At 44.3% G+C, this 25,080-nt stretch overlaps 1 protein-coding gene across 1 annotated transcript in view; it reads right to left on the bottom strand.

Annotated features, from left to right (window-relative positions):
• Window positions 1-17,425: 17,425 nt before the first annotated feature.
• Window positions 17,426-25,080, bottom strand: part of FAM83H (family with sequence similarity 83 member H) — a 130,258-nt gene continuing 122,603 nt past the window's right edge. Inside the window, exon 5 of the mRNA XM_082257584.1 lies at window positions 17,426-20,415. Coding sequence (XP_082113710.1) covers window positions 17,754-20,415 — 2,662 coding nt within the window. The 3' untranslated portion in view covers window positions 17,426-17,753. The remainder of the gene's footprint in view (window positions 20,416-25,080) is intronic.

Below are 25,080 nucleotides of genomic sequence, written 5' to 3'. Positions count from 1 at the left end.
CAAATTGGTGTAATTATTGCAAGAGCTCCACTCACAGTGAGACATTGTGCAGACGAAAGGCACGAGACAATGTAAAGCAGGTAGTGGATGATACAGAACAAACATTTGCTTTTAAAATAAGCGAAGACCAGTTAAACAATCCCAAAACAAAAAGCCTGATGGTAGATACAGGAGCAACATCGCATATTATCACAGACATCAAGAAATTTAAAAGATTTGACACCTCGTTTAAGCCAGAGAAACATTACATGGAGTTGGCAGATGGGAAAAGAACTTCCGGTGTAGCACTCAAGAGAGGCGACGCTGAGGTATACCTAATGGACAGTAAGGGAAGACAAAGGAGGACATTGCTACAAAACGCATTGTTTATCCCCACATATCCACAAGACATTTTCTCTGTTGAAGCAGCAACAAGAAATGGGGCGTCTGTTGAATTCAGACAAGATGACAGTATTCTGATCCATAAGAATGGTACAAAATTTGTTATAAAGAAATACAACAGGCTTTACTATTTGAACACCTATAAGGAATGCGATGACAGTTGTTACGGTTGTTATGATATTCAGACATGGCATGAAATCCTAGGTCATTGTAATTACGATGATATCTTGAAACTACAGAATCTAGTAGATGGAATGAAGATCCAAGGTAAGGTTGATAAGTCCAACCTGAATTGTGAGATTTGTATCCAAGGGAAATTTGCTCAGAGTAGAAACAGGGAGCCTGACACCCGTGCAAAATACCCACTTGAACTAGTACACACAGATTTAACAGGTCCTATAGAGCCAGTTGCAAAGGACGGATTCAAATACGTCATAGGATTCACTGATGATTATTCTGGTGCAGTGTTTGTATACTTTCTGAAAAACAAGAGTGACACAGTTCTAGCCACAGAGAAGTTTATCGCTGATACTGCCCCCTATGGGATCATCAAGAGAATGAGGTCAGACAATGGTACCGAATTCACATCGAATGACTTCCAGTCACTACTCATAAAGAAGAGCATAAGACATGAGACTTCAGCACCTTATTCACCACATCAAAATGGAACAGCTGAAAGAAACTGGAGAACACTGATAGAGATGGCAAGATGTATGCTAATAGAGAGCAAAGTACCAAAAGAGTTATGGACATATGCAGTGATGACAGCAGCTATGATTCGAAATAGATGTTTTAACAATCGTTTGAAGCAAACGCCATACAACATACTGACAGGGAAGAAACCAGACTTATCAAAAATGAAGATTTTTGGGTCAGAATGTTTTGCATACAAACACGATAAGAAAAAGCTGGATCCAAAATGCACAAAAGGAATTTTTGTAGGATATGACAAAAATAGTCCTTCTTACCTAGTGTATTACCCTGAAACTGGCAAAGTCTTCAAGCACAGACTAGTAAAATTCATTGAAAAGGATGTAATCGAGAAACAAACTCAGACTGAGCTGTTGGACAATAATGATGATTTCTATGAGGAAAGGAGTGTAATTCCTGTATCAGGTCCAATGACTAATGAGACCACAGATTCTTTAGAGAAGATTGTAGAGGACAAAGATGAAAACCATGGTACAAGATACCCTACAAGAAATAGAAAAACTCCTCAGTATTTAAATGACTATGTACTAGAATCTGTTGGTGATGATCAGGTACTAATGAACATAGATTACTGCTATAGAGTACATGATGTACCTCAGACCTTCAGAGAAGCTATGGAAACACCCCAGTCACAAAGTTGGTTAAATGCAATGAAAGATGAGATGGAGTCACTAAAGGAGAATGATACCTTCAAATTGACCACATTACCAGAAGGCAAACATTCAGTGGGGGGTAGATGGGTGTATGCAATAAAAAGCAATGCAGATGGAACTGAAACGTACAAAGCCAGATTTGTGGCAAAAGGCTATAATCAAGTAAAGGGAACCGACTACATGGAAACTTTTTCTCCAACTGCGAATTTTACTTCATTACGCATTTTGATGCAAATGGCAGCACAATATGATTTAATCTTGCATCAAATGGATGTGAAGACAGCTTACTTGCATGCCCCAATTGATTGTGATATATATATAGACCAACCAGAAGGTTTTGAGATCAAAGATGACACAAATAAAAAGCTAGTTCTCAAACTAAAAAAGTCACTGTATGGTCTTAAGCAATCGGGAAGAAACTGGAACAAGATGCTACATGATTATCTATGTTCAAATGCATTCATACAAAATTCTGTAGACCATTGTGTTTATGTCAAACAGAACAGAGATGAACAAGCAATATTACTAATATGGGTGGATGATCTCATCATTGCTGCAAGCAATGAAAAACTACTCAATGATGTGAAGTCAACACTTGCGACAAAATTCAAAATGAAGGATCTTGGAAAACTGAACTATTTTTTGGGCATTGATTTTAGACAGACTAGTGAAACGGTGAAGATGAATCAGAAGAGATACATTTTGAAAATGATAGAAAGATTTGGTATGTCAGATTGTAAACCGAGATCTACTCCTTGTGAACAAAAATTAGATTTCGACGACAAAAGTGAACTTGCAGATGTAAAAAGCTATCGGGAGATAGTAGGCAGTTTGATTTATGTGGCTACGTGTACAAGACCGGATTTGAGTTGGACTATAAGCAAACTGTCACAACACTTTTCACAACCAAGTGTACAACACATGATCACGGCCAAACACGTACTGAGATATTTGAAAGGAACTGTCAATTTTGAACTATGCTACAGAAAATGTAAAGAGAAGTTAAAACTAGAGGCGTATAGTGATGCCAGTTGGGCCTCAGACCAGATTGATAGGAGAAGCACAACAGGATATTGTTTTAGCCTGACTGAAAATGGACCTCTGATTTCTTGGAAATCAAAGAAACAACCAACAATTGCACTATCTTCATGTGAAGCTGAATATATAGCATTAGCTGCAACCACACAGGAGAGTCTATATCTTGCACAACTGCTGAGAGAATTGGACAGTGAATGTCAGTTTGAGCCAGTGAAGATTTTTGAAGACAATCAGAGTGCGATAGCTCTCGCAAAGAACCCAGTTTACCATCAAAGATGCAAACATATTGACATTAAATTCCATTTCCTTAGGTCTATTCTGAGTGAAGGCAAGATAGATCTTGAGTATTGTTCTACGGATAAAATGGTAGCTGATGTTATGACTAAACCAATAACAAAGTTTAAGCTTGATAGATTTGTGAGTTATATTTTTGGAGTATAGAGAGTAAAATGATGTAACTGTACTAAACTATTTTTCATAAGCAGTATAAGAGCAAGTGGGGGTGTTAAGATATATGACATTTTGTTTATATGCCCTTATACAGCTTATCCATTGATCTACAGTCATATGAATATGTTGTCTGTTTGTTAACCAGGAAGTGTTTAAATAAAGTTGCACTCACTAAAAAAAAAAAAAAAAAAGAGAAAAAAGAGGCAGCAGAGACTGCAGTGTGTGTTCCTGAGAAAACTAAAGCATGGTGCCTGTGTGAGTCTGTCCTCCATCAAAGATCTGCTATAATCCGGTTATCCTATCTCTTAAGTAAAAAATGGCAACACCTGCAAAATTACCTCCAGCAGGACACTGGTGTGAATGTCTCTGACCAAACAATCAGAAACAGACCATGAGGGTGGCCTGAGGGCCCGATGTCCTTTAGTGGGCCCTGTGCTCACTGCCTGGCACTGTGGAGCTCGATTGGCATTTACCATTGAACCCCAGAATTGGAAGGTCCTCCACTGGCACCCTGTGCTTTTCACAGATGAGAGCAGGTTCACCCTGAGCTCATGTGACAGACGTGAAGGGGTCTGGAGAAGCCATGGAGAACGTTATGCTGCCTGTAACATCGTTCACCATGACCGGCTTGGTGGTGGGTCAGTGATGGTCTGGGGAGGCAAATCCATGGAGGGACGCACAGACCTCTACAGGCTAGACAATGGCGCCCTGGCTGCCATTAGGTATCCAAATCAAATCCTTGGACCTAATTTCAGACCCTACGCTGGTGCAGTGGGTCCAGCGTTACTCCCAATGCATGACAATGCCCGGCCTCATGTGGTGAGAGTATGCAGCCAGTTCCTGGAGAATGAAGGAATTGATATCATTGAATGGCCCCCACGCTCGCCTGACCTAAATATAATAGAACACCTCTGGGACATTATGTTTCGGTCCATCCAATGCCGCCAGGTTGCACCTCAGTCTGTTCAGGAGCTCAGTGATGCCCTGGTCCAAATCTGGGAGGAAATACCCCAGCAAACATCTGTCTCATTAGGAGCATGCCCCAATGTTGTCAGTCATGCATACAAACATGCGGGGGCCATACAAACTACCGAGTACCATTCTGAGCTGCTGCAAAGAAATTTCAGCAAAATGCACTAACCTGCTGCATCATTTTTTCACGTTGGTGTTCGGGGTGCCTGTGAATTCAGCCCCGCTGTAGGGTGATAATTTTCATTTCCATCAAACGATGTGGCATTCTTTCCTTCCTAACACATTACCCAGTCCATACCAGTGTTGATCCTAACACATCACCCAGCCCATACCAGTGTGGATCCTAACACATTACTCAGTCCATACCAATATAAACCCTAACACATTACCCAGTCCATACCAGTATAGATCCTAAGACATTACCCAGTCCATACCAGTATAGATCCTAACATTACCCAGTCCATCCCAGTATAGATCCTAACACATTACCCAGTCCATACCAGTATAGATCCTAACACATTACCCAGTCCATACCAGTATAGATCCTAACACATTACTCAGTCCATACCAATATAGACCCTAACACATTACCCAGTCCATACCAGTATAGATCCTAAGACATTACCCAGTCCATACCAGTATAGATCCTAACACATCACCCAGTCCATACCAGTATAGATCCTAACACATTACCCAGGCCATACCAGTATAGATATCCAGCATGAGATTTTTCCCATATGAGATCTGATGGGTTTTCAAAGTGTTCCTTTAATTTTTGTGAGCAGTGTATATATATATATATATATATATATATATATATATGAGATTCTGCACAGAACCGCTGCCGTTTAGCAGTAAATCTGCTATAGGGCGATCGTTAACTGGTTAGTGAATGAATTGTTCGGGGGAGATGTAAACATAAACAGAAGTGTAGGCAGCGGTGGTGGTGCAGGCTCAGATGTGAGTCTTTAATTGTTCTAATATAATGAATATGCATCTAGTTGATTCTATGTGGATATTCGCGTGTATGTCTGCATGAGCTGTGATGCCCTACAAACCATTATTTGTGCAGGGTTTTCCATCCTTCTGCCATCAAGATCCTGCTTAAATTTGTACACCCGTGTGCATGAGCCCCTTATCTAACACCAGTACAGTCAAAAAATCTGTGGTGGGGGGGAGAGGCAGATATCCTCTGCAGAACTAAATCCCCAGAAACCCTCTAGATTTGATTTCCAATTGATTGTCCTTTGTAGGAGGGGGAGGGCAGGAGAATACTCATCTACAGAATGGTCGGCTCATGCACTTTCCAGTGTATTTGAGCATCATGGGAAATGTAGTTCCAAAACATCTGGGGTGCCAAGGTTCGCCATCACTGTCCTATGGTTACATACTTCTCACATCTGTGGAAGATACCTTTAATACCATCTGCATAGAAGTATGCAGATTTGGAGGAAAACCAGCAGACAACATGACCTTGCTAGAAGAATGTTGCACCTTAGCCTTTTTGGGGGTGGGTGATGAAGCATGCAGGGGAGGACTGGGCCAGGGGGCAGGGGGGCAATTGCCCCCTGGGCCCCTCTGATGCCCTGTAAAAAGGCTGCACTGCTTCTGCTACAGACATGCCTAAAGGATTCCTGGTGAAGAGAAGAAAAAAGCCCCTGCTGACGTAATGAGTGCAAGTTGAAGACGACGACGGAGCGCAGGCCTCCCCTCCCCTCTCTCCCAGCATGGATGGTGTAAACTGTGTCTGAGCAGAGGCCGGTTTAATGACCCGCTGGAGACTCTTCTCCCCTGGCCAGCCCCAACCAAGCTGTCGCAGCTCTCCCCAACTGCCCCCTGCTGGCCAGGTTGAGAACCAAGATTCAGCCGGTGAGTAGAGAGTACCTGGAGCGGAGCTTCAGCCTGGAATGGGGGACAGGAAGAGAGAGAGTGGGGGGGGGCAAGTTGCTGCACCATGGGCCTCTGGTTTGTACTTGCCCCCTGGGCTGAACGTCGCCAGTCTGCCCCTGGAAGCATGTTTCCAGGTTTTACTTATATCTTTAATCTCAGGATCTCTTAGATCTATCCAGCTTTCATCCATGGTCACTAATCTGTTTAAAAAGTCCTCCTCATCTTTGTGGTGCTTTGTGCACATACCACTCATTACTGTTTTTGGAAAGGTGTCAGTAACCTGGGAACCCATTTCTCTAGAATTCACCACGACCTACAAAAACAAAAAATTGGCATGCAAATGACTAATATATCCACCTATAAACATGCAGCATTTCAGATCCATAGCACATCTAGATCATGGTGAGGGTAAGAACTTATTGGCTTCCCCTCGTACAAATTGCTATTAGACAACATCATCAGCTACCAGACAAGAAAGGTTAACTGGTGGCAATGTTGGCCTTTCCAGTACAGCTTTAGGGAACACCAGGACAAAGGGAAGAAAAAAAGTTAGATTTGCAAACTTGCTTGAATTGATTGCAGAAACCTTTCCTGAGAGGGATAGAACATGAACTGCCTGGTTGTTATTGTGATCCTCTGGCTTCTTACCCTCTGACTGCCGGTTCACACTAATCCGACTCGTCAGACGACTTGGTCGCCTGACAAGTAGCTTCCAATGCTGTGCAATGGAACCGTTCTAATCAGAGCGACTCAAGTCGCTCCGACTTAGAAAAAGGTTCCTGCACTATTTTTTTGCAAAGTCGGAGCGACTTGCATTGACTTCTATTATGAGATGTCGTTGCAAGCCGCGCTGAAGTCGCCCTGCATTGGCGACTTCATTAGTCGCCCGAAGTCGGGCCGACTTCGGGTCGGATTAGTGTGTACTGACTCTTAAGGGTTTGGTAACCTGGGCGATGGTTGGACGCTGTACTAGGTGCTATATGCATTCAGGGAACGCACATCTCTGACCACATGTACCCCTAAACAGGAGTACCGCTAATTTCAGGGTCCAGTCACCGTGTATTTCGGCCTGTCAGATTTTGACAGGGTGCTGGTAGCAAGGCTGGACGCTGCACCTGTGTCTCTCAAGCACACAAAAACAACGGGATTGGATGAACAGGGGCAGTGCCATCTTAAGAGCATTAAAGAGCCCCGGGCAATGCAGTGCACTGGGGGCCCTGCCTACACAATCACCCACGAGAATAAAAATGCAAATTATTGAAAAGACAATATTTTTGGTACAGCAGTGCCAGGCTAATGGCAGCCTCTAGGTTGGGTGGCTGGGTCTGGTGAACACACACATGGATGGGAGTCAGACTTGACTGTCCTGTGTGTTACTCTCCCTCCACGGCCCAAGTGGCCTGACAGCAGCACAGGGCCGACAGGTGCTTGTCACCTGCTAAGTTTGGCGGCGGGATGCACACGGGAATCGGGACTATTGCTTGGTTGGGGCTGGGTCGCTGGGCAGGTGGGGCAACTGCCCAGTGTGCCCAATCGGTAAGATGGCCCTGGACAGGGGTTAAATGCCCAGCATACATGAGTCCTTATTGCTATATACAAGATGTAGGGCGTGCAGTCAAGGCAGCTCCCCCTAGTGGTTGTGATACGACTATGTCAGCATATTACTGCTCCTTCCAGAAGGTTCTTAAGCCATTTACTGCTGGAAGGCCATCTTACTTTTTTAGGTAGGTAAGGAGTAAGTTGACTTTTTTACAAAAAATTAAAAAGTGAATTCCAAATATCCTGGCCACCCCTCTGGACCCCACTGCAAATAGCAGCTACCTCCATAAGCTGCAATACACAGCCCCAGATTGATTATCCATCAGACAACAACAAGACCTCCAGAACACTTTTCTACTGCTGGATAGCGTGATGGTGTCCACAAACACCTGGTTTGGCTTACGCATTTCGAGGGAGAACCCTCTTCCTCAGAGCCAAAATCGCCACGATGATGAGGAAGAGGGTTCTCCCTCGAAACGTGTAAGCCAAACCAGGTCTTTGTGGACGCTATCACGCTATCCAGAAGTAGAGAAGTCTTCTGGAGGTCGGTGCACCCTTCTCTTGTTGTTGTCTGATGGATAATCACTCTGGGGCTGTGTATTGCAGCTTATGGAGGTAGCTGCTATTTGCATTGGGGTCCAGAGGGGTGGCCAGGATATTTGGAATTCACTTTTTCATTTTTTTGTAAAAAGGTCAACTTACCCCTTACCTACCTAAAAAGTAAGATGGCCTTCCAGCAGGAAATGGCTTAACAACCTTCTGGAAGGAGCAGTATTATGTTGACATAGTCGTATCACCAGGGTCGTCTTTAACACAGGGCAAAAGGGGCAGATGCCCCGGGTCCAGTCGTTGTTGTGGGGCCTAAAGCAGCTGCCCCCTGAGCCCACACTGCCCGCAAATAGTTGATAAGTGGATTCAAGAGAGCCCAAGAAAATGTTTGTCCAGGGTCCAATCAAAATTAAAGACGGCCCTGCGTATCACAACCACTAGGGGGAGCTGCCTTGACTGCACGCCCTACATCTTGTATATAGCAATAAGGACTAAGGTTTTTGGATACCCTTGGTCCTGAGGGGGCAGAAAGACCACCTTATCTGTGCTAAAAAGACCATTCAGAACCTTCACCTTCCCGCATAGCACTTGAGTGCAGGAGAGATACTGTTTTTGGGATTATACATCATAATGCTTGCAATGGCAAGCACTCATTGGACCGTGTTGACCTATGACCATGCTAACCAAGGATTAAAGTCAGAGGATCAACATGACAGCCAGGCAACTAGCATCTTCAGAGGGAGGAGTAAGAAAACGTAGCATGTGTGTTCATGGACTGCTGAATGCAGAATTCTGGAATCCAGCCTGCACTTCCTCATGATGGGATCCAGAGGGCAGCTGTAGCGCCCTCTCATGGCGACTCCTAGTATCTGAACATGCAGAGTCATAAAACATGGTCAGATTGTAGATCTTCCTCTCTTTAGTTAAGATGATGACAAGTACTGTATTTTCTGGCGTATAAAAGACTACTTTTGAACCTCAAAAAAATCCCCCAAAAATGGGGTGGTCGTCTTATATGCCGAGTATATCTCCAAGGTAACCTAAGTATAAGTATTACCACTAGATCATGTAATAGGGGGGTCGTCTTATACACCCAGTCGTCTTATATGCCAGAAAATACGGTAATTTGTCCCTGAGAACAAAACAAGTGACTTAAAAAGAAAGAGGCTAACAAGAAATGCATTGAACAGTTTATTATGACATAATACACCTGAGCCAATAGCAGTGTGGTTGGCACCATAGACACACTCTGGTATACTGCCCCCTACGGGTAGAGGGAAGGAATGAGAAGAGGGATTACAAAGCCGTCCCGCTAACCCATCACATTCAGCGCTGCTCGTTGTGTCAGTCCAAATTTAAATATCCACTCACACCTGACATGACAGTTATGACATTGTAATTTCAAAAAAAAAAAAAAAAAAACATAAAACTTTGAAAAACAAAAAAACATTAAAGTGACTCCCGTTCTGTACAGCATATAGTAGTCAATGCAAATTCTGCTCCTCGTACCTCTATTTCCCTCTGCAGCCATATATAAATCCACCCAGATTTGCACACAGATCAGTAGTAATAGTAAACAAGGGATCTACCAAAACATAATTTAGGGTGGAATTCTGTAAGAGTAAGGCTGGAGCTACACCGGGGAGATCGAACGATACACTGGCAGTGTAGCCATGGCCTCACTACTTAAGGGTAAGTGCACATGGGTGTCCTTTTCCAACAAATGGCCATGGGAACAGAGACGTGGGGCTTGGTGGCTCTTACATGGGGAAATAAAAATCCTCTGTGTGGTGTTGGGTTGGGTTAGCTGTGTACATGGTGGTTGGCCTGAATGGCGTTGAAGTGTAGATAGAATGGAGCACCAGCTAGGTGAACAGGTAAGGCGGTGCAAATCATTTTTAATGGGGCCCGCAACCATGCAGAATACAGATGACTTTCCTTGAAGGGCCCATTCACACTTCTCCTCTTTGCATTAATCATGCTTTACCTTATGGTAATGCACTTAATATGCATTGGGGGTGCCATTTATTTTGAATAGCACCCCCAATGCATTTAGACAAGCTTGTGTTAACATGCATTGGGGTGCCATTCCTTGAATGACACCCCAATACATTAAGGCGACCTTGTGTTAGGGCAGCCCAGTCAACATATGGCAATCCACTACAGTGTGCTGTGCTTTGTTGAATGGACTATCACACAGCAGGGGTTAATTTACTAAAAAAAAGTGCAAAATCTGGTGCAGCTCTGCATAGAAAACAATCAGCTTCCAGGATTGTTTTTTATTTTTATTTTTGTCAAAGCTTAAAGTGATTGTAATGTCTTTTTTTTTTGTTTTTATGTTATACTTACCTCCTCTGTGCAGTTGGTGTGGCCTGGATCCTCCTCTTCTCAGGTCCCTCCTTGCTGCTCCTGGCCCCTCCCTTCAGTTGAGTGCACCCACAGTAAGCAGCTTTCTATGGGGGCACCCAAGCCGAGCTGCAGCTCTGTGTGCCCATTCAGACACGGAGGTGCCGTTCAGCCCCGCCCCCTCTCTCTCCTGATTAGCTGACTGACTTTGATTGACAGCTGCGGGAGCCAATGGCGCCACATCTGTGTCTCAGCCATTTAGGAGGGAGGGTCCCAGATGGCCGAAGCACTCGTGGACATCGCTGGATAGAGATGGGGTTCAGGTAAGTCTTGGGGAGTGCTGGGGAGGCTGCTAAACCCAGAAGGTTTTTCTATCTTAAAGCGGAGTTCCTCCCCCCTCCAAAAATTAAAAGTCAGCAGCTACACATACTATAGCTGCTGACTTTTAATATTAGGACACTTACCTGTCCTGGAGTCCAGCGCCTGTCGGCATCGCAGCCGATGTTTCCATCGGCTGTCGGGTGGTCCCGCCGCCATTGCTGGTCAGGGAACCAGGCAGTGAAGCCTTACAGCTTCATCATGGGTGAGTCCCTACTGCGCATGCACGAAGCACGCTGCGCATTCCGATTGGCTCGGGGGCAGAGGGTAGGAGGAGGGGTCCTCACTTCGCCGTGGCGCCGTTCCCGGAAGTGGGGAATGGTACCTGTCAAAAACAGGTACCCCCTCCCCCTGAAAGGTGCCAAATGTGGCACCAGAGGGGGGGGAGGAAGCAAATGAGCGTAGGTTCCACATTTGCCTTTACAACTCCTTTAATTAAATAAGCTGGTTAGAAGCGGATTGGCTGCCATGAACAGCTGCACCAGTTTTAATAAATCTCCCCGAAAGCGTGTTAAAAGAATGCAAAAAATGAAAAAAAAAAAATTGGGCCTTTAGTAGGTCTTCAATCCATGTGAGGTCCACACTCCACCTGGTCATTCCATCGCTGCTATGTCCGGAGTCCTCACTTTAGTCATTGGTTGACCACAGACAACATAAATCCCTTGCAGCAATTAGTGCACAATAAGACCCGTTCACACTGGGGCGACCTGGTCGCCTGACAGGTCGCCGTAGGTCGCCTGCCATAGAGAAGCTGCGGACCCGTTCTAATAGGAGCGACACAAGTCGCTCTGACTTAGAAAAAGGGTCCGGAGCTTCTTTGGGGAGACCTGGAGCGACCTGCATTGACTTCAATGTTATGAAGTCCGTGCCGGCCGCTCCGAGGTCGCGGTGCGAGCTGTGCGCCGCGACCTGTGAGGTCGCCCCGGCAAGTCGGATCGCCCCAGTGTGAACGGGGTCTAAAACATCACAAGGGCAAGATGTATGCCAGAAAAGCCAAATAGAGTGTTTTCTGCCATAAAACGCTAGAAAGGTTTAGTGTTGAGGGAATGCATGTAACCATGCATTGTGGTGCCATTCATTTTGAATGACATCCCAAAGCAGTAAGGCAACACGCCTGCGTTCCTGTGCACTGCAGTGGACTACAGTGCATTGCGTTTCAAATTTGACATCATATTTTTGGGCGTTTTGGTGTGTTGGCAGCGCATTGATTTCCTTGGTCTACCTCACAGTTACTCAACCTTTTTAACCCAGAGGAACCCTTAAAATAATTTTTAGATCTCAGGGAACCCTTCCTTAAATCAACTATTGGTGGTCAATGGGAAAAATTGTCCCTTGTATTGGTGGTCAGTAGGAAGAATGTAACCCTTACAGTGGTGGCCAGAATACCACCCTTACGGACAAGCTTATAAAATAACAGGTGTCATGCTGCTGACTCTGCCAAGTGGTGCAGGTCCTGAAACCATGCAGGCACCATCAAATGAGAGGTCAATGAGGCGTAAGCTCAGGGAAGCCCTGGCAACTTCTGGAGGAGCGCTAGGGTTCCATGGAACCCAAGTTTAGAATGGCTGGTCTACCTTAACACAATGCACGGTTTAAAGCATTTAATGCACCTCAAGAATGTATATGGACTCTTCAAATGCATTTCAGGGGTTACAAAATGCACTTTCATCAGGGCCAAGCAATGCCCTTTCATCTAGGCATTGCTTGGCCCTGAACAGCTGCTGTAGTATGGCCTCAATGTGTGCCCGGGTTTCTGTCAAATAAGCATGCAAAGTGTTCCTTGTAGATGCAGTAAACTGGACTGCAGGTTCTGTATCTAAAATGCAGACACACACTGCGACCAATATCGCGGCAGCTGTTCCAGAAATCTTTAAAGTGGAGTTCCAGTCGTTTTTGTGTTTATTAAACCTTAGCAGTTACAAAAGTTGTAGCTGCTGACTTTTAATAAACATTCAGTCACCTGTCCCAGGATCCAGCGATGTGGCCGCCCAAACCCTCGGTTCTCTCCCGGGCAATAGAAGTGTGGGCACCTGGCTGTGACAGCTGGGTGTGTATTGCTCATGCGCATGTCGTGTTGCGCCTCCTCAATGGTTGGGCAAATCTTCTGGGACCAGTGATATGTCCCAGAACATTGCAGGGAGGGAGGGGGAGAGGAGAACTTAGACCCGGATCGCCTAGGTGGCCCGAGCGAAAGTGGGAGCGGGTACCTGTCAAAGCTAGACACCCCCCCCCCCCCCCGAAAAAAAAAAATGACATGCCAAAATGTGGCATAGGAGAGGGGGAGAGTGCTTAGTGCTGGTTCACACATATGCGATGTCAGACATCACATGTGATTCACAACGCATTGCTCTGCAAATCACATGCGATGTCTGTGCGTTGCAAATTCAGCCATACAGATATTATGACTGAATTTGCATCGCATTCAAACACAACTCGCACAGGACACTTTTTTTGGTCCGTACCAGAATCGGATCGCATGGGTGTTCACACCTATGCGATCCATTTCATGTCTGAATTGACAGTTCGCACTGCAATATGCAAACTGATCTGGGGGTGTCCTTAACTTTGTATTGACACCCCCCCAACAATTCGCATATGGCAGTGTGAACTGCCTGTGAGTTGAGTGCGATGTGGGAACCCGCAGTGGATTTGCAGGGTTCCCGCATCGCATATGTATGAACCGGCAATTAAAGCGGAAGTTCCCGTTTTGGGTAGACCTCCGCTTTAAGCCCTGATAAAGGGGATAATGTATCCACTGAAACTCTGGAAAATACAAATGAAATATTATTATTTGAAAACTCATTCTTTTTTGTGCTCCATTTTCTTCTATACGTCAACTCTGCACCCAAAGTTCCTCAGCGTGTAGAGCTTGGGTGTCCAACCTGCGGCCCTCCAGCTGTTGCGGAAATACAAGTCCCATCATGCCTCTGCCTTTGGGAGTTATGCTTGCAACTGTCAGCCTTGCATTGCCTCATGGGACTTTCTTTGCATTGCTTAATGGGTCCTGTAGTTCCGCAACAGCTGGAAGGCCACAGGTTGGACACCCATGGTGTAGAGGACCTCCATGGTCCAGGAACCGCTTATACCGATAGCTCTAAAGCAGTGATGGCAAACCTTGGCACCCCAGATGTTTTGGAACTACATTTCCCATGATGCTCAACTATACTGCAGAGTGCATGAGCATCATGGGAAATGTAGTTCCAAAACATCTGGGGTGCCAAGGTTCGCCATCACTGCTCTAAAGCATCCAGATTCCAGATGTTTAGACTCCAGCGTTGATCCTGACAACACCTTTCAGCCTAAGCTGAGGGCAGAGAAGCACCCAGAGAAAAGGGTGGCTCAGAAATCCAGAATCAATAATCCAGAAGTCCAGATCTAGCAATGCTTCCGGCCAAACTCATCAGCCTAAACACAAGGCCAAGAAGGGTGCAGCCAGGAAGGGTGGTCTGTAGAGTTTATTGGTCATATTTGTCTTGTTTGCAACCCGGTATATTTATTCATTCCAAAAATATTTATTTCCACTAGCCAGACTTTATATGGGTGAAGACACTTTATATGGGTGTCTTCAGCACTGCCCAACAATGAGCTATAGTCCAAGTAATGTTAATAGGTAGTTGGGTTGGATGTTGGGGTTGAGCAAAACTACTAGGTCTATAGTTGGAGTATGATTAGCGTTACCGGCTAAGGCAGTAGGGCGAATGTTTAGATTAAGGGTTAGTGTTGAGACAGACTTCTTAGAATTAGGTTTTGGGAATCATGACTGCTACAATGTTCTATTATCCTTCCATGCCAATAATTTACGGCAATGAAAAAATATTTATACAGCTACAGTTTACTGGTTCCACCATGGGCTGGGTTTGCTGTTTGAAAAAACAGCCTGGGCAATTTTCAGGAAGTGATGACAAGTTGGATGGGAGCTCCAGTGTGTAAACTACCTCCACTTCTGGGGAAATCAAAAGTTGGAGTCCACCCAGAACCTAATGACTTTCAGTTCCATCTTCCCCAATCTGGTGCTGGGCCTAGTGACAGGAACTTTGCTGGTTGAAAAGTTGGTAAACAGTTCAGGGAATTTTAAGAAGTGTTTATGGGCCCTTGAGGTGGGTGTTTTAGCATACTCTCCCTGCACCATGGATGGTCCTTTGCTGGAGCTATCCTTTGAGGATCCATTGGCACTCACATGGCTACACTTTCATGCGATCATCGAGTAAGACTTCACCAACAAAGGGTGTAGACCAGGCATGTCCAACATGCGGCCCAGAACCGCAGGCAATGCGGCCCACTGCCCCGACAATTTTTTTTTTTGCTGGGGAGGAAGGAAGTCGGGTTGGGGGCACGGTCACAGCAGCTTCCAACTAACGGTAGGTGGAGGCTGAAGGGGGGGGAGGCGAGCATATGCAGTGTTTCTGACTCCTACCACCATGACCACTTCAAATCACTGAAGTGGTCTTGGTGGTTAGAGTGTTCCTTTATTGTCTCTCAGAAGAAGTAAACCTCTGTATACCGATTCCATTTAACTTGATCATCCTCTAGTGGTGTTAAATTAGTGCGGGGGCGCGGTGGCATTTTAGGACATGCCTTAAATATAGTATTTATTTTATATACGGCCCGAGAAAATTTCTCTACACTCAATGTGGCCCAGAGAGGCCAAAATGTTGGACACCCATGGTGTAGACCATTGGGCCAGTTTCCATTTCAGCCACCAAACTATGTCCAGTCTCCATTTCAGCCACCACACTATGTCCCATTGAGGCCCAGCCTTGGAACAGGCTGGACCTGGCCATTTTAATAGAGGACACATTTGCACCATGTGCCACTGCACCATGCCAATTAACCCTATAATAAATCACTGGGCCCTATGTCAGTTTCCTGGGCAGTGCGCCTTGTTTTTTTAACAAAAAAAAATACATTTTTCACATTTCCCCCTCATTGCTTAAATTAAGACAATCCATTCTCCCAATTCAAGTTATTCCATTAGAAACAAAAATTAAGCTATAAAACCAGAGATTTACTCACATGTAAGAGCTTTGCCCTGCGCCAACCAATCCAATGACAGCATTTAATATTGTGCTAATGTTAGACAGGAGTAAAACTAGATTGGTGGACAGGGCTTGTTTTTTTTTTTTCTTTACAACACGGCATTTGCTAAACTCCAATATGTGCAAAAACACAAGGTGGCATTAAAATATTAAACCATCATTTTGTAGCTAAGGTCACATATGGATATACGAAAAATAATACCATGTGACTTCTGGAATGACACATTACAAATTTCAGAAAAGAACCCATGTATCTCTCTGCTAACAAATATATATTTACAGTTTGTAAAAAAACCACAGCGACTGCGGCTGAATGTATTTCTGGTTCTTAGTGTGCCCACAACACATCTATAAAAAAAATGCTTCCACCCCTCAATGTTTTCTACAACTCTCCAGCATTATTTGGCTATTCAGCTTCTGTAGTTTCGCTGAATAAATGATTGCATCAATTGTAAACGCAGAATTAATTCGCCTGAAGGTGCTTCGGCTGCTGAAGATCTTGCAGTCCCAGCAGGCTTGACTTATGGTTCCACAATGACAGCAAAGTCTTGGGTTGCCAGTTGCTGATTTTAAAAAATGTAAAAAAGTGTATGCCGAGTCAAAACGCTAATTTTGAACAAAGTGAGGAAGGATTGGAAACCCCTTTTGGGTTTCTATTGCTATCCAGGGCTCCGTTAGAGAGATGTCCCCGCCACCACTTCCTGATTACAATGGTTTCACCAGATAGGAAGTGAGGGTTCATCTCGAATAGCAACACTGACAGAAAAAAATAGAGTAGAGGAAGGCTAAGCCCCCATTCACATTAGGTCGCTCCGACTTCGGGGGCGACCTATGAAGTCGCGTGCACCGCGACTTTGGCGCGACTTGCACGGACTTCATATAATGAATGTCTATGCAAGTCGCCCCGAAGTGGTACAGGACCCTTTTTCTAAGTCGGAGCGACTTGTGTCGCTCCTATTAGAACCGGTCCTGTACTACTCAATGGACCCGACGGTGCGCGACTTGCCAGGCTGACCAAGTCGCCTGGCAAAGTCGTAATAGTGTGAACCGGCAAACCTCTGTCAACACTTTACTTGTGTGTCACTGTTGTAGAATTTCCCTCACTTCCTGTCTGGGGACACTATTGTGAGCTTGGCAGAAAAAATGAAAGGAGATCTCTCCAACAGAGTCCGACATAGCGGCAAAAACCTGAGAGGTGTTCTAATCCCTGCACACTCTATCCCATGGGTCTTCAAACTATGGCCCTCCAGTTGTTCCAAGAACTACAATTCCCATCATGCCTAGTCATGTCTGTGAATATCAGAGTTTTCCAATGCCTCATGGGATTTGTAGTTTCCGCAACAGCTGGAGGGTCGTAGTTTGAGGATCCAAAACTAAGAAAAGTAATTTTTGCTGGACAAATACTTCTTGCTCTGGTGGAGGTAAATCAAGATGTTGTGATCAGAATTGTTGAGCAGACTATAAAAAAAAATTGTTATCTTTTTCTTCGAATATAAAAAGGACACTTTGTGTTGGGGCTGCTCAGTGCTTCGTGTTCCAGGCACACGTGGAGACATTTCTTTGGTAAAAGGCTTGGAAGAACGAAATTTAAAAAAAAAGCCTATCGTTTTGTTCTTAAGCCAGTTGGCAAGTAAACTGCTTCTCTCTGTGTATTCAGTTTGTAATTTTTTTGCATCTCTTTAGGGCCCCACCTAAGTTATGGAGAAAGTCCAAGATTTAACATTTTTGCTGGCTATGATAACATGAGAAGGTCCCAAGGAGATGAGGTGGGGTTGGCACCAGATGGTAGTATTAGTACCCCGTTCTACAATCATTTCTTAATTAAAGTCCCTAAAAGCTTAGGCATGAATTTTCCTCCTTTCCTGTCCTTTGAGTCATCATCAATCTCCTCAGCTTGGTTTTGCTGGTCATCCTTTTTACAAAATACTTCAAACCTACTATAAACTTTCTTCTCTTTCCTAATGCTTTCCATTCTCCTCAGCAGATTGTCCCGGTCTTCTGGGGAGGTTGGCGATGGCCGTGAAAAACGACTCCTACTTAGGAAACTCCCAGTCCTAGCCAAAGAAGACGAATCAGGACTAGGGATCTCCTCGGCTTTAGTCTCTGTCGAGTTGGTGCTATGGGATGTCACCTCTGCATTATTTGTGGACAAGGCTTGGGATTGCTTAGCCATTTCTGCGCGGTTTTTCTGGCTGTTTGCAGATATTTGCTCTAAGATCACCTTGGTGTCATCACGTAAGTTACTGCTGAAGATGACATTCGAGGTTGAAGAAGACAACCTGCCCTGAGTGGTTGATGTTGTTTTTGGAGGAGAAACAGATATTACTTTAGTGGTCTTGTCTTCTGTGTCTACTATAGGGATGGGTTCCGAGATATCGGCTTTAGAGAGTCGTTTGAGTGCGTTGTTCTGTTTTTCGACTTTAGCTGCATCAGAAGACAAATCTTCATCTGCTTTCTTCTCAGCCTTGGACTGCAAAAACTGTTTTAGCCTCAAAGACCCCTTCCGGATGAACTCCATGGGAGTCTCTGACTTGGACAATTCTTCTTCCGACTTGGTCAAGGAGGTGATGGGTGCAGTAGATGATGTGACAGGAGTTGGGTTTTGTGACATACTTTCTAGAGCATTGCCAAATGAAAGACCGGAGCGAACATTCCTTGGCGGTTCAATCTCTGCCGGCTTGGGAGGATCTACAACCTCAGTGATAATGGGTCCACTCTCCTTATCCGGAAGAGCAGGGAGATTGCTTTCTGTTGTCTGAAAACTAGACATTTTCTGCTCAATTTTGGTGAAGGAACTGGTAACTTTCTCTTTGCTAAAATAGTCTTGGAACTTAGAGGTAACTGAGGAACGATATTGGGATTCAAGAAGAGTTCGACTAAATGAATCTTTGTCCAGAAGCTTAGACTCTAGAGATTTGAATGCTACAGTTTCAGTGCTTTTCTTCTTTCCATCCTCGGTTTCCTCTTGGGTGACTGCAGCAGCTGCTTTGGCTTCCGTCATTGCAGTAGTTTCACCGTCTTTGTTAACACTTCGATATTTCTCCAAAATCTCTGCTACTTTAGAGGACTTCTTCAAAATCTCATTGTCTTTGATTATCTCAGTGCTACTTTGCTCTTTCTGAACAGTCTGCATAGCTTCAACTGTAGAATTGTGCTGCTCTACTTTGGAGTTGCTAAATATAAGCGATGATCTTAGACGGGAACTTCTTTGGATCAGAGGATTGGTCCGTGTCCGAAAAGAATCGTGCCTCGATAGGAAAGTATCTTCTTTTTCCTTCTCCAATACTGATTTTTCCTTCTCCAATACTGCTATCTCTTTTGATGGTTCAACTACCATAGGAACATCATGAACTGCTAATACAGGCTTGTATGGAGGGATAGGATCAATAGAATACTTCATGAAAGACTCATGAGGGTTTGCTGGAGCTGGTCTTTCACCGGGTGCATCATCGAAGGGTTCTGATTCTATGCTCATTGGTATCCCTTCTTCATCTTGGTCTGGCTGAATACCACTTAGGTAGGATGAGATACGCCAGCTGCGTAAACCTTGCTTGTTGTCTTGGGATTTTTTATCAGCATCCTGGTCCTGGAAAAACTGTCTTTGCTCTGCTCCCTGCTTATGCGTGGGTGATATTTGGCACATGAATTTCTGCCGCGATTGTGATCTCTGCCCAAATCTACCTTCGTCCCCAAGAACCACCTGGTCTGAGCCATGTCTAACCTCTCGGGATGAATTTGAAGGGTTGTAGCTAAGCCTTGTGTGAGGTCCTTCAAGAGCAAAGTTGCCTTCTCCTTGCAAAGCCTTGAAGGGAGGAAACCTCGAGTCCATCTCATCCATATCTTGTAATCCTCTGTTGCCTCTGATTTTCTCAAAGAGTCCCTGCGTCCGCCCTGGGCGCTGGTCCATCTGGATAAATTGACTTTTCTGAAACTGGCTTGACTGGAACCGGTACTCATTATTGTCAGCGTTCGTATACATTTGCCTTGTGTACTGTTTCGAGGCGGTGTAGTTCTCAAAAGTGCCTTCGGCAAAGCTGTGCCTCTTAAAAGCATCGATGTCCAGATGTTTGTTCTGCATAAAAGACATGTGTGCCGGCTCAGGGAACCTCATGCCCTGCCCTTGCATCCTCATGGCTGCATTCTCCATCGTCTGTCTCATCATGTCTTCCCTCCTGAAGCCATGGTGAAGGAAATGCCGGTCAGGGTCAACCCCAAAGGAGTTGAATGAGTTCTGAGAACTGTCATCCCGTGGGAACATAAACTGCAGCTTTCGCTCGTAGAATGGGCGAGGGCCAGCGAAAGGAACCATTCCCAGGTATGGCTTTTCCATAGCTATTAAAGCAGACTCTGGAGGAATGAGGGGTTCTGACTGAGCGAAAAGAACCCGGAATTCTTCATCAAAGCTAGAGACCAGCTCGCCCTGGAAGATGTGCGCCATGCTTCGGTGGATCTTCTCAAACGACCACATGAAACTGCAAGAACATGACAAAGACAGTTACAATCATTTTCCTCACTTCATTAAGAAAAAACACACCCAAAAAAGTCCCCAAAGTTTATTTTAGGCCTCAAATGCAGAGTGTATATGAACGGTGCAGATATCACATAAAGAATATGATTGGTCAGTCGCTCTCTGTTTGGTATGCTGCTCGTGCGGTCAGTGCACCATCTATGAGGGGAGTCCTTTTGAGTAGGGATGCACTGATCCGATATTCGGATCGGATATCGGCGCCGATATGGCCATTATAGCTGGATCGGGGGATCGGTAACATTGACCGATCTACTGGCCGATCCGGTTTTTGCTTAGTAAGGGCTCAGCCATCCCTTACTTGGTGCAGTAGTAGTATGGGATGGGAGACGCTACTTCCTCTATAGTCCCGGCTCACAGGCGGAGTGATATCAGATGCACTCCGCCTGTGAATGGAGGAGCCATACACATGAAGCAACGGCTTTGCTCTGTACTGCAGCCGCTTGCTTTGTGTGTAGCTCCGTATCGGTTCCGGTATCGGCGATTTCACAACGCCAGATATCGGTATCGGGTCCAAAAAAGTCAGCTCGGTGCATCCCTACTTTTGAGTATTTTGTTTGTCCTGGTTGTACCATCAAAGATAAAGATTTTTATGTGGTGCATCTCCCTGGGCTCACTATAGAGATTTGGTGTCCCGTTATTACCTTGACTTGCCCCCTCTGATCACTGTTCCTTGGCAGCATCTTCCATCTAAACCTTTTTGGATTAATTGTATCAGCAGTTCTTTTTTTACAACATCTGCTTTGATCACCCCTCTCCTGAAGAAGCATACGTGCGAAACACGTCAAGAGATTGCAGTCCTTCCACAGTTATGATTCATGTCTTATAGAACCATATGGATTGGTATATGGTTAGTTGAGGAGTTCTATAAACTATCCTCATAAGTGAAAGACATTCTTATGTTACACTATTACTGTGGATAGGTTTTCATACTGCAATAAGGGGTCATCATATGAGTTATTTTTAAAAACTTTTACAAATGCTGTTTTTATGGACCATTAACCGCTTGCCGACCGCTGCAAGTACATATACTGCGGCGGTCAGCCCCTCACAGGCAGAGTGACGTATCGGTACGTCACTAGCCTGTGAGGCTCTGGGGAGCGAGCGCGCGCGCTCCCGCGCGGTCATGGACCCCCCCCCCCCCGCGCGTGTGACCGGCGGACCCGATGTCCGCCGGTCACTCAGCGATCGTCGGGGGAGAGGGAGAAAGGCAGGCAGGCTGTGTAAACAAGCCGCCTCTCATTCTCCCCTGTGTAGAAACAATGATCATACGGTTCTACTATGTAGGACCGTTGATCATTGTTCCTACAGCTCAAGCCACAGCCAATCACAGTTAGAATCACGCCCCTAGGGACACACACAGCCCCTCCCTCTCAAATAAAGTTAACCCCTTCACTGCCAGTGTAATTTTACAGTAACAGTGCATATGTATAGCACTGATTACTGTAGAAATGTCACTGGTAACCCCAAAAGTGTCAAAAATGTCAGTCATGGGTCCGATCTGTCCGCCGCAATGTCGCAGTACCGCGAAAAAAAAAAAAAAATTGCAGATCGCCGCCATTACGCGTTAAAAAAAAAAAAACAAAAATGACAAAAATCTTTCCCTTAGTAAACGCGATAACTTTTGCGCAAACCAATCAAAATACGCTTTTTGCGATTTTTTTTTACCAAAAATATGTAGCATAAAACAAATTGGCCAAAAATGTTAAAACATTTTGATTTTTACATTTTGTTGGGGGGAATTTCATATAAAAAAAAATGTGAAAAATATTGTTATTTTTGCAAAATTGACGCTCTTTTTTTGTATATAGCGCATGATCAAAAAAATCACACAGGTGATCAAATGCCACCAAATATAATATGTTTGTGGGAAAAAAAGGACGTCAAATTCGTTTAGGTACAGCGTCGCACGACCGCGCAATTGTCCGTTAAAGTCACGCAGTGCCGAATCGCAAAATACCCCCTGGTCTTTCAGCAGCCAAATCCTCTGGGGCTTAAGTGGTTAACCAACATCCATGCATGGCTGAAAAGTCAGTGAATAACAAAAGTTGATGTTTTTATAAGTGGTTGTGTATAATTTCTTGGACGAGTAGGCACCTTGAAAAAGTCCCTCCACCTTCTTGTGACTGCCCTTGCTGATGGTCATCTATTTTTCGTTATAGAATAAAAATAAGCAGAGATGAACAAATCAGTTTCTTAAGCAAAAGCCTAAACTGGATTGGGTAGAATTGCAGAAATGCAAAAAGTACTGCCTGTTTATCAGAGCAAACCCATCCAATCAATACCTCCTGGGGGGCCAAAATCTGAACTACTACAGAGATCCTCCTGTTTCTTTCTTGGGTTAAAAACATTCTAATGACTAATAATGGTCAATCCGGTCATTTGTCACTCATTTCTTTTGACAAAACCTGTTGGATCCCTCACTAGCTGCCCGGATGGGACTTTTTATCCAATGTAAATTTTAAAAAATCTGACAGATTTTATATACATGTGCATACAGTATCTCACGAAAGTGAGTACCCCCCTCACATTTTTGTAAATAATAAATGTAATAATAATAATGTAAAAATAAAAAAAAGACTTTAACCACTTAAGCCCCGGAGGATTTGGCTGCTAAACGACCAGGGGTTATTTTGCGATTCGGCACTGCGTGACTTTAACGGACAATTGCGCGGTCGTGTGACGCTGTACCTAAATGAATTTGGCGTCCTTTTTTTCCCACAAACAGAGCTTTCTTTTGGCGGTATTTGATCACCTGTGCGATTTTTTGATCACGCGCTATAAACAAAAAAAGAGCGTCAATTTTGCAAAAATAACAATATTTTTCCCTTTTTTTTTATATGAAATTCCCCCCAAAAAAAAATGTAAAAATCAAAATTTTTTAACATTTTCGGCCAATTTGTTTTATGCTACCTATGTTTGGTAAAAAAAAAAAATCGCAAAAAAGCGTATTTTGATTGGTTTGCGCAAAAGTTATTGCGTTTACTGACTAAGGGAAAGATTTTTGTCATTTTTGTTGGGTTTTTTTTTTTAACGCGTAATGGCGACGATCTGCGATTTTTTTTGCGGTACTGCGACATTGGGGCGGACAGATCGGACCCTTGACTGACATTTTTGACACTTTTGGGGTTACCAGCGACATTTCTACAGTAATCAGTGCTATACATATGCACTGTTACTGTAAAAATACACTGGTAGTGAAGGGGTTAACTTTATTTGAGAGGGAGGGGCTGTGTGTGTCCCTAGGGGCGTGATTCTAACTGTGATTGGCTGTGGCTTCAGCTGTATGCAGAGTGATCAACGGATCTACATAGTAGATCCATATGATCAGCTCTCATACAGAGGGGAGAATGACAGGCAGCTTGTTTACACAAGCTGCCCGACTTTCTCCCTCTCCCCTGCCGATCGCAGAGTGGCCGGCGGACATCGGGTCCGCCGGTCACACGCGCGGGGGGGTCCGTGACCACGCGGGAGCGCGCCTCCGGCGGCGCGCGCTCGCTCCCTAGACCCTCACAAGCTAGTGACGTAGCCCTACGTCACTTTGCCTGTGAGGGGCTGACCGTCGACGTAGATCGGCGTGCGGCGGTCGGCAAGTGGATAATGGACTAGAATAGAAAAGAAAAGAATAGAAAAAAAAGCAATAAAAAAAAGAATAGAAAGGAAATAACCATCTTCCAAAATTTGAATGTTGTATAGAATAGAAAAGAATGGAATAGATAAGAAAATAAAATAAGTTGGAATAGAAAAGAATAGACAATAGAAAACAATAGAATAGAAACAATATCAACGTTTTCTGAAATTCGAAAAGAATAGAATAAATTTGAATTGCAAAGAATAGAATAGAATAGAAAAGAAAAAACCATGGAATAGAATTAAATAGAAAAAAAAACATCTTCAAAAATTTTAAAATCGAATAGAATAAATTTGATTTCAAATGGAATTTGATTTGAATACAATTCGAATGGAATTTATCTATTTGTCTAAACCATGAAACTAGTTCAGGGGTCTCCAATCTTTCTAATCAAGGGGCCAGTTTACTGTTTTTGCAGACTGGACTGAGCTGGGCTGTGCCGGTGGAAGTAAAAAAAGAAAAAAAAAAAAATTACAAAGCACCTGTAGCCAGTAGGAGAAATAATAGTGCCCCACTGTTGGCGCCACTGTCTCTATGGTCATTTCACAAGCCACGCCCCCATAGTTAGAAACACGCCCCTAGGCTTACATTTAACCCCTTGATCACCCACAGGGTTAACCCCTTCCCTGCCAGTGTCATTATTACAGTAACAGTGCATATTTTTAGCACTGATTACTGTAGTAATGTCACTGGTCCCCCCCAAAAGTGTCAAAAATGTCAGTTAGGGGTCCGATCTGTCTGCCGCAATGTCGCAGTTGTGCTAAAAAGCACAGATCGCCGCCATTACTAGTAAAAAAAAAAAAAAACAATAAAAATGACATAAATCTTTTTATCTTTTCTTTTGCGCAAGCCAATCAAAATACGCTTATTGCGATTTTTTTTTTACCAAAAATATGTAGCAGAAAACAAATTGGCCTAAAATGTAAAAAATTTTGATTCTTAATTTTCACAATTGTCGCTTTTTTTGTTTATAGCGCAAAA

The sequence above is a fragment of the Pelophylax lessonae genome (assembly GCF_965119305.1).
Source record: "Pelophylax lessonae genome assembly, chromosome: 5".
Classification (NCBI taxonomy): domain Eukaryota; kingdom Metazoa; phylum Chordata; class Amphibia; order Anura; family Ranidae; genus Pelophylax; species Pelophylax lessonae.
Note: the sequence above shows the minus strand (reverse complement) of the source record. Positions and strands in the feature narration are given on the sequence as shown.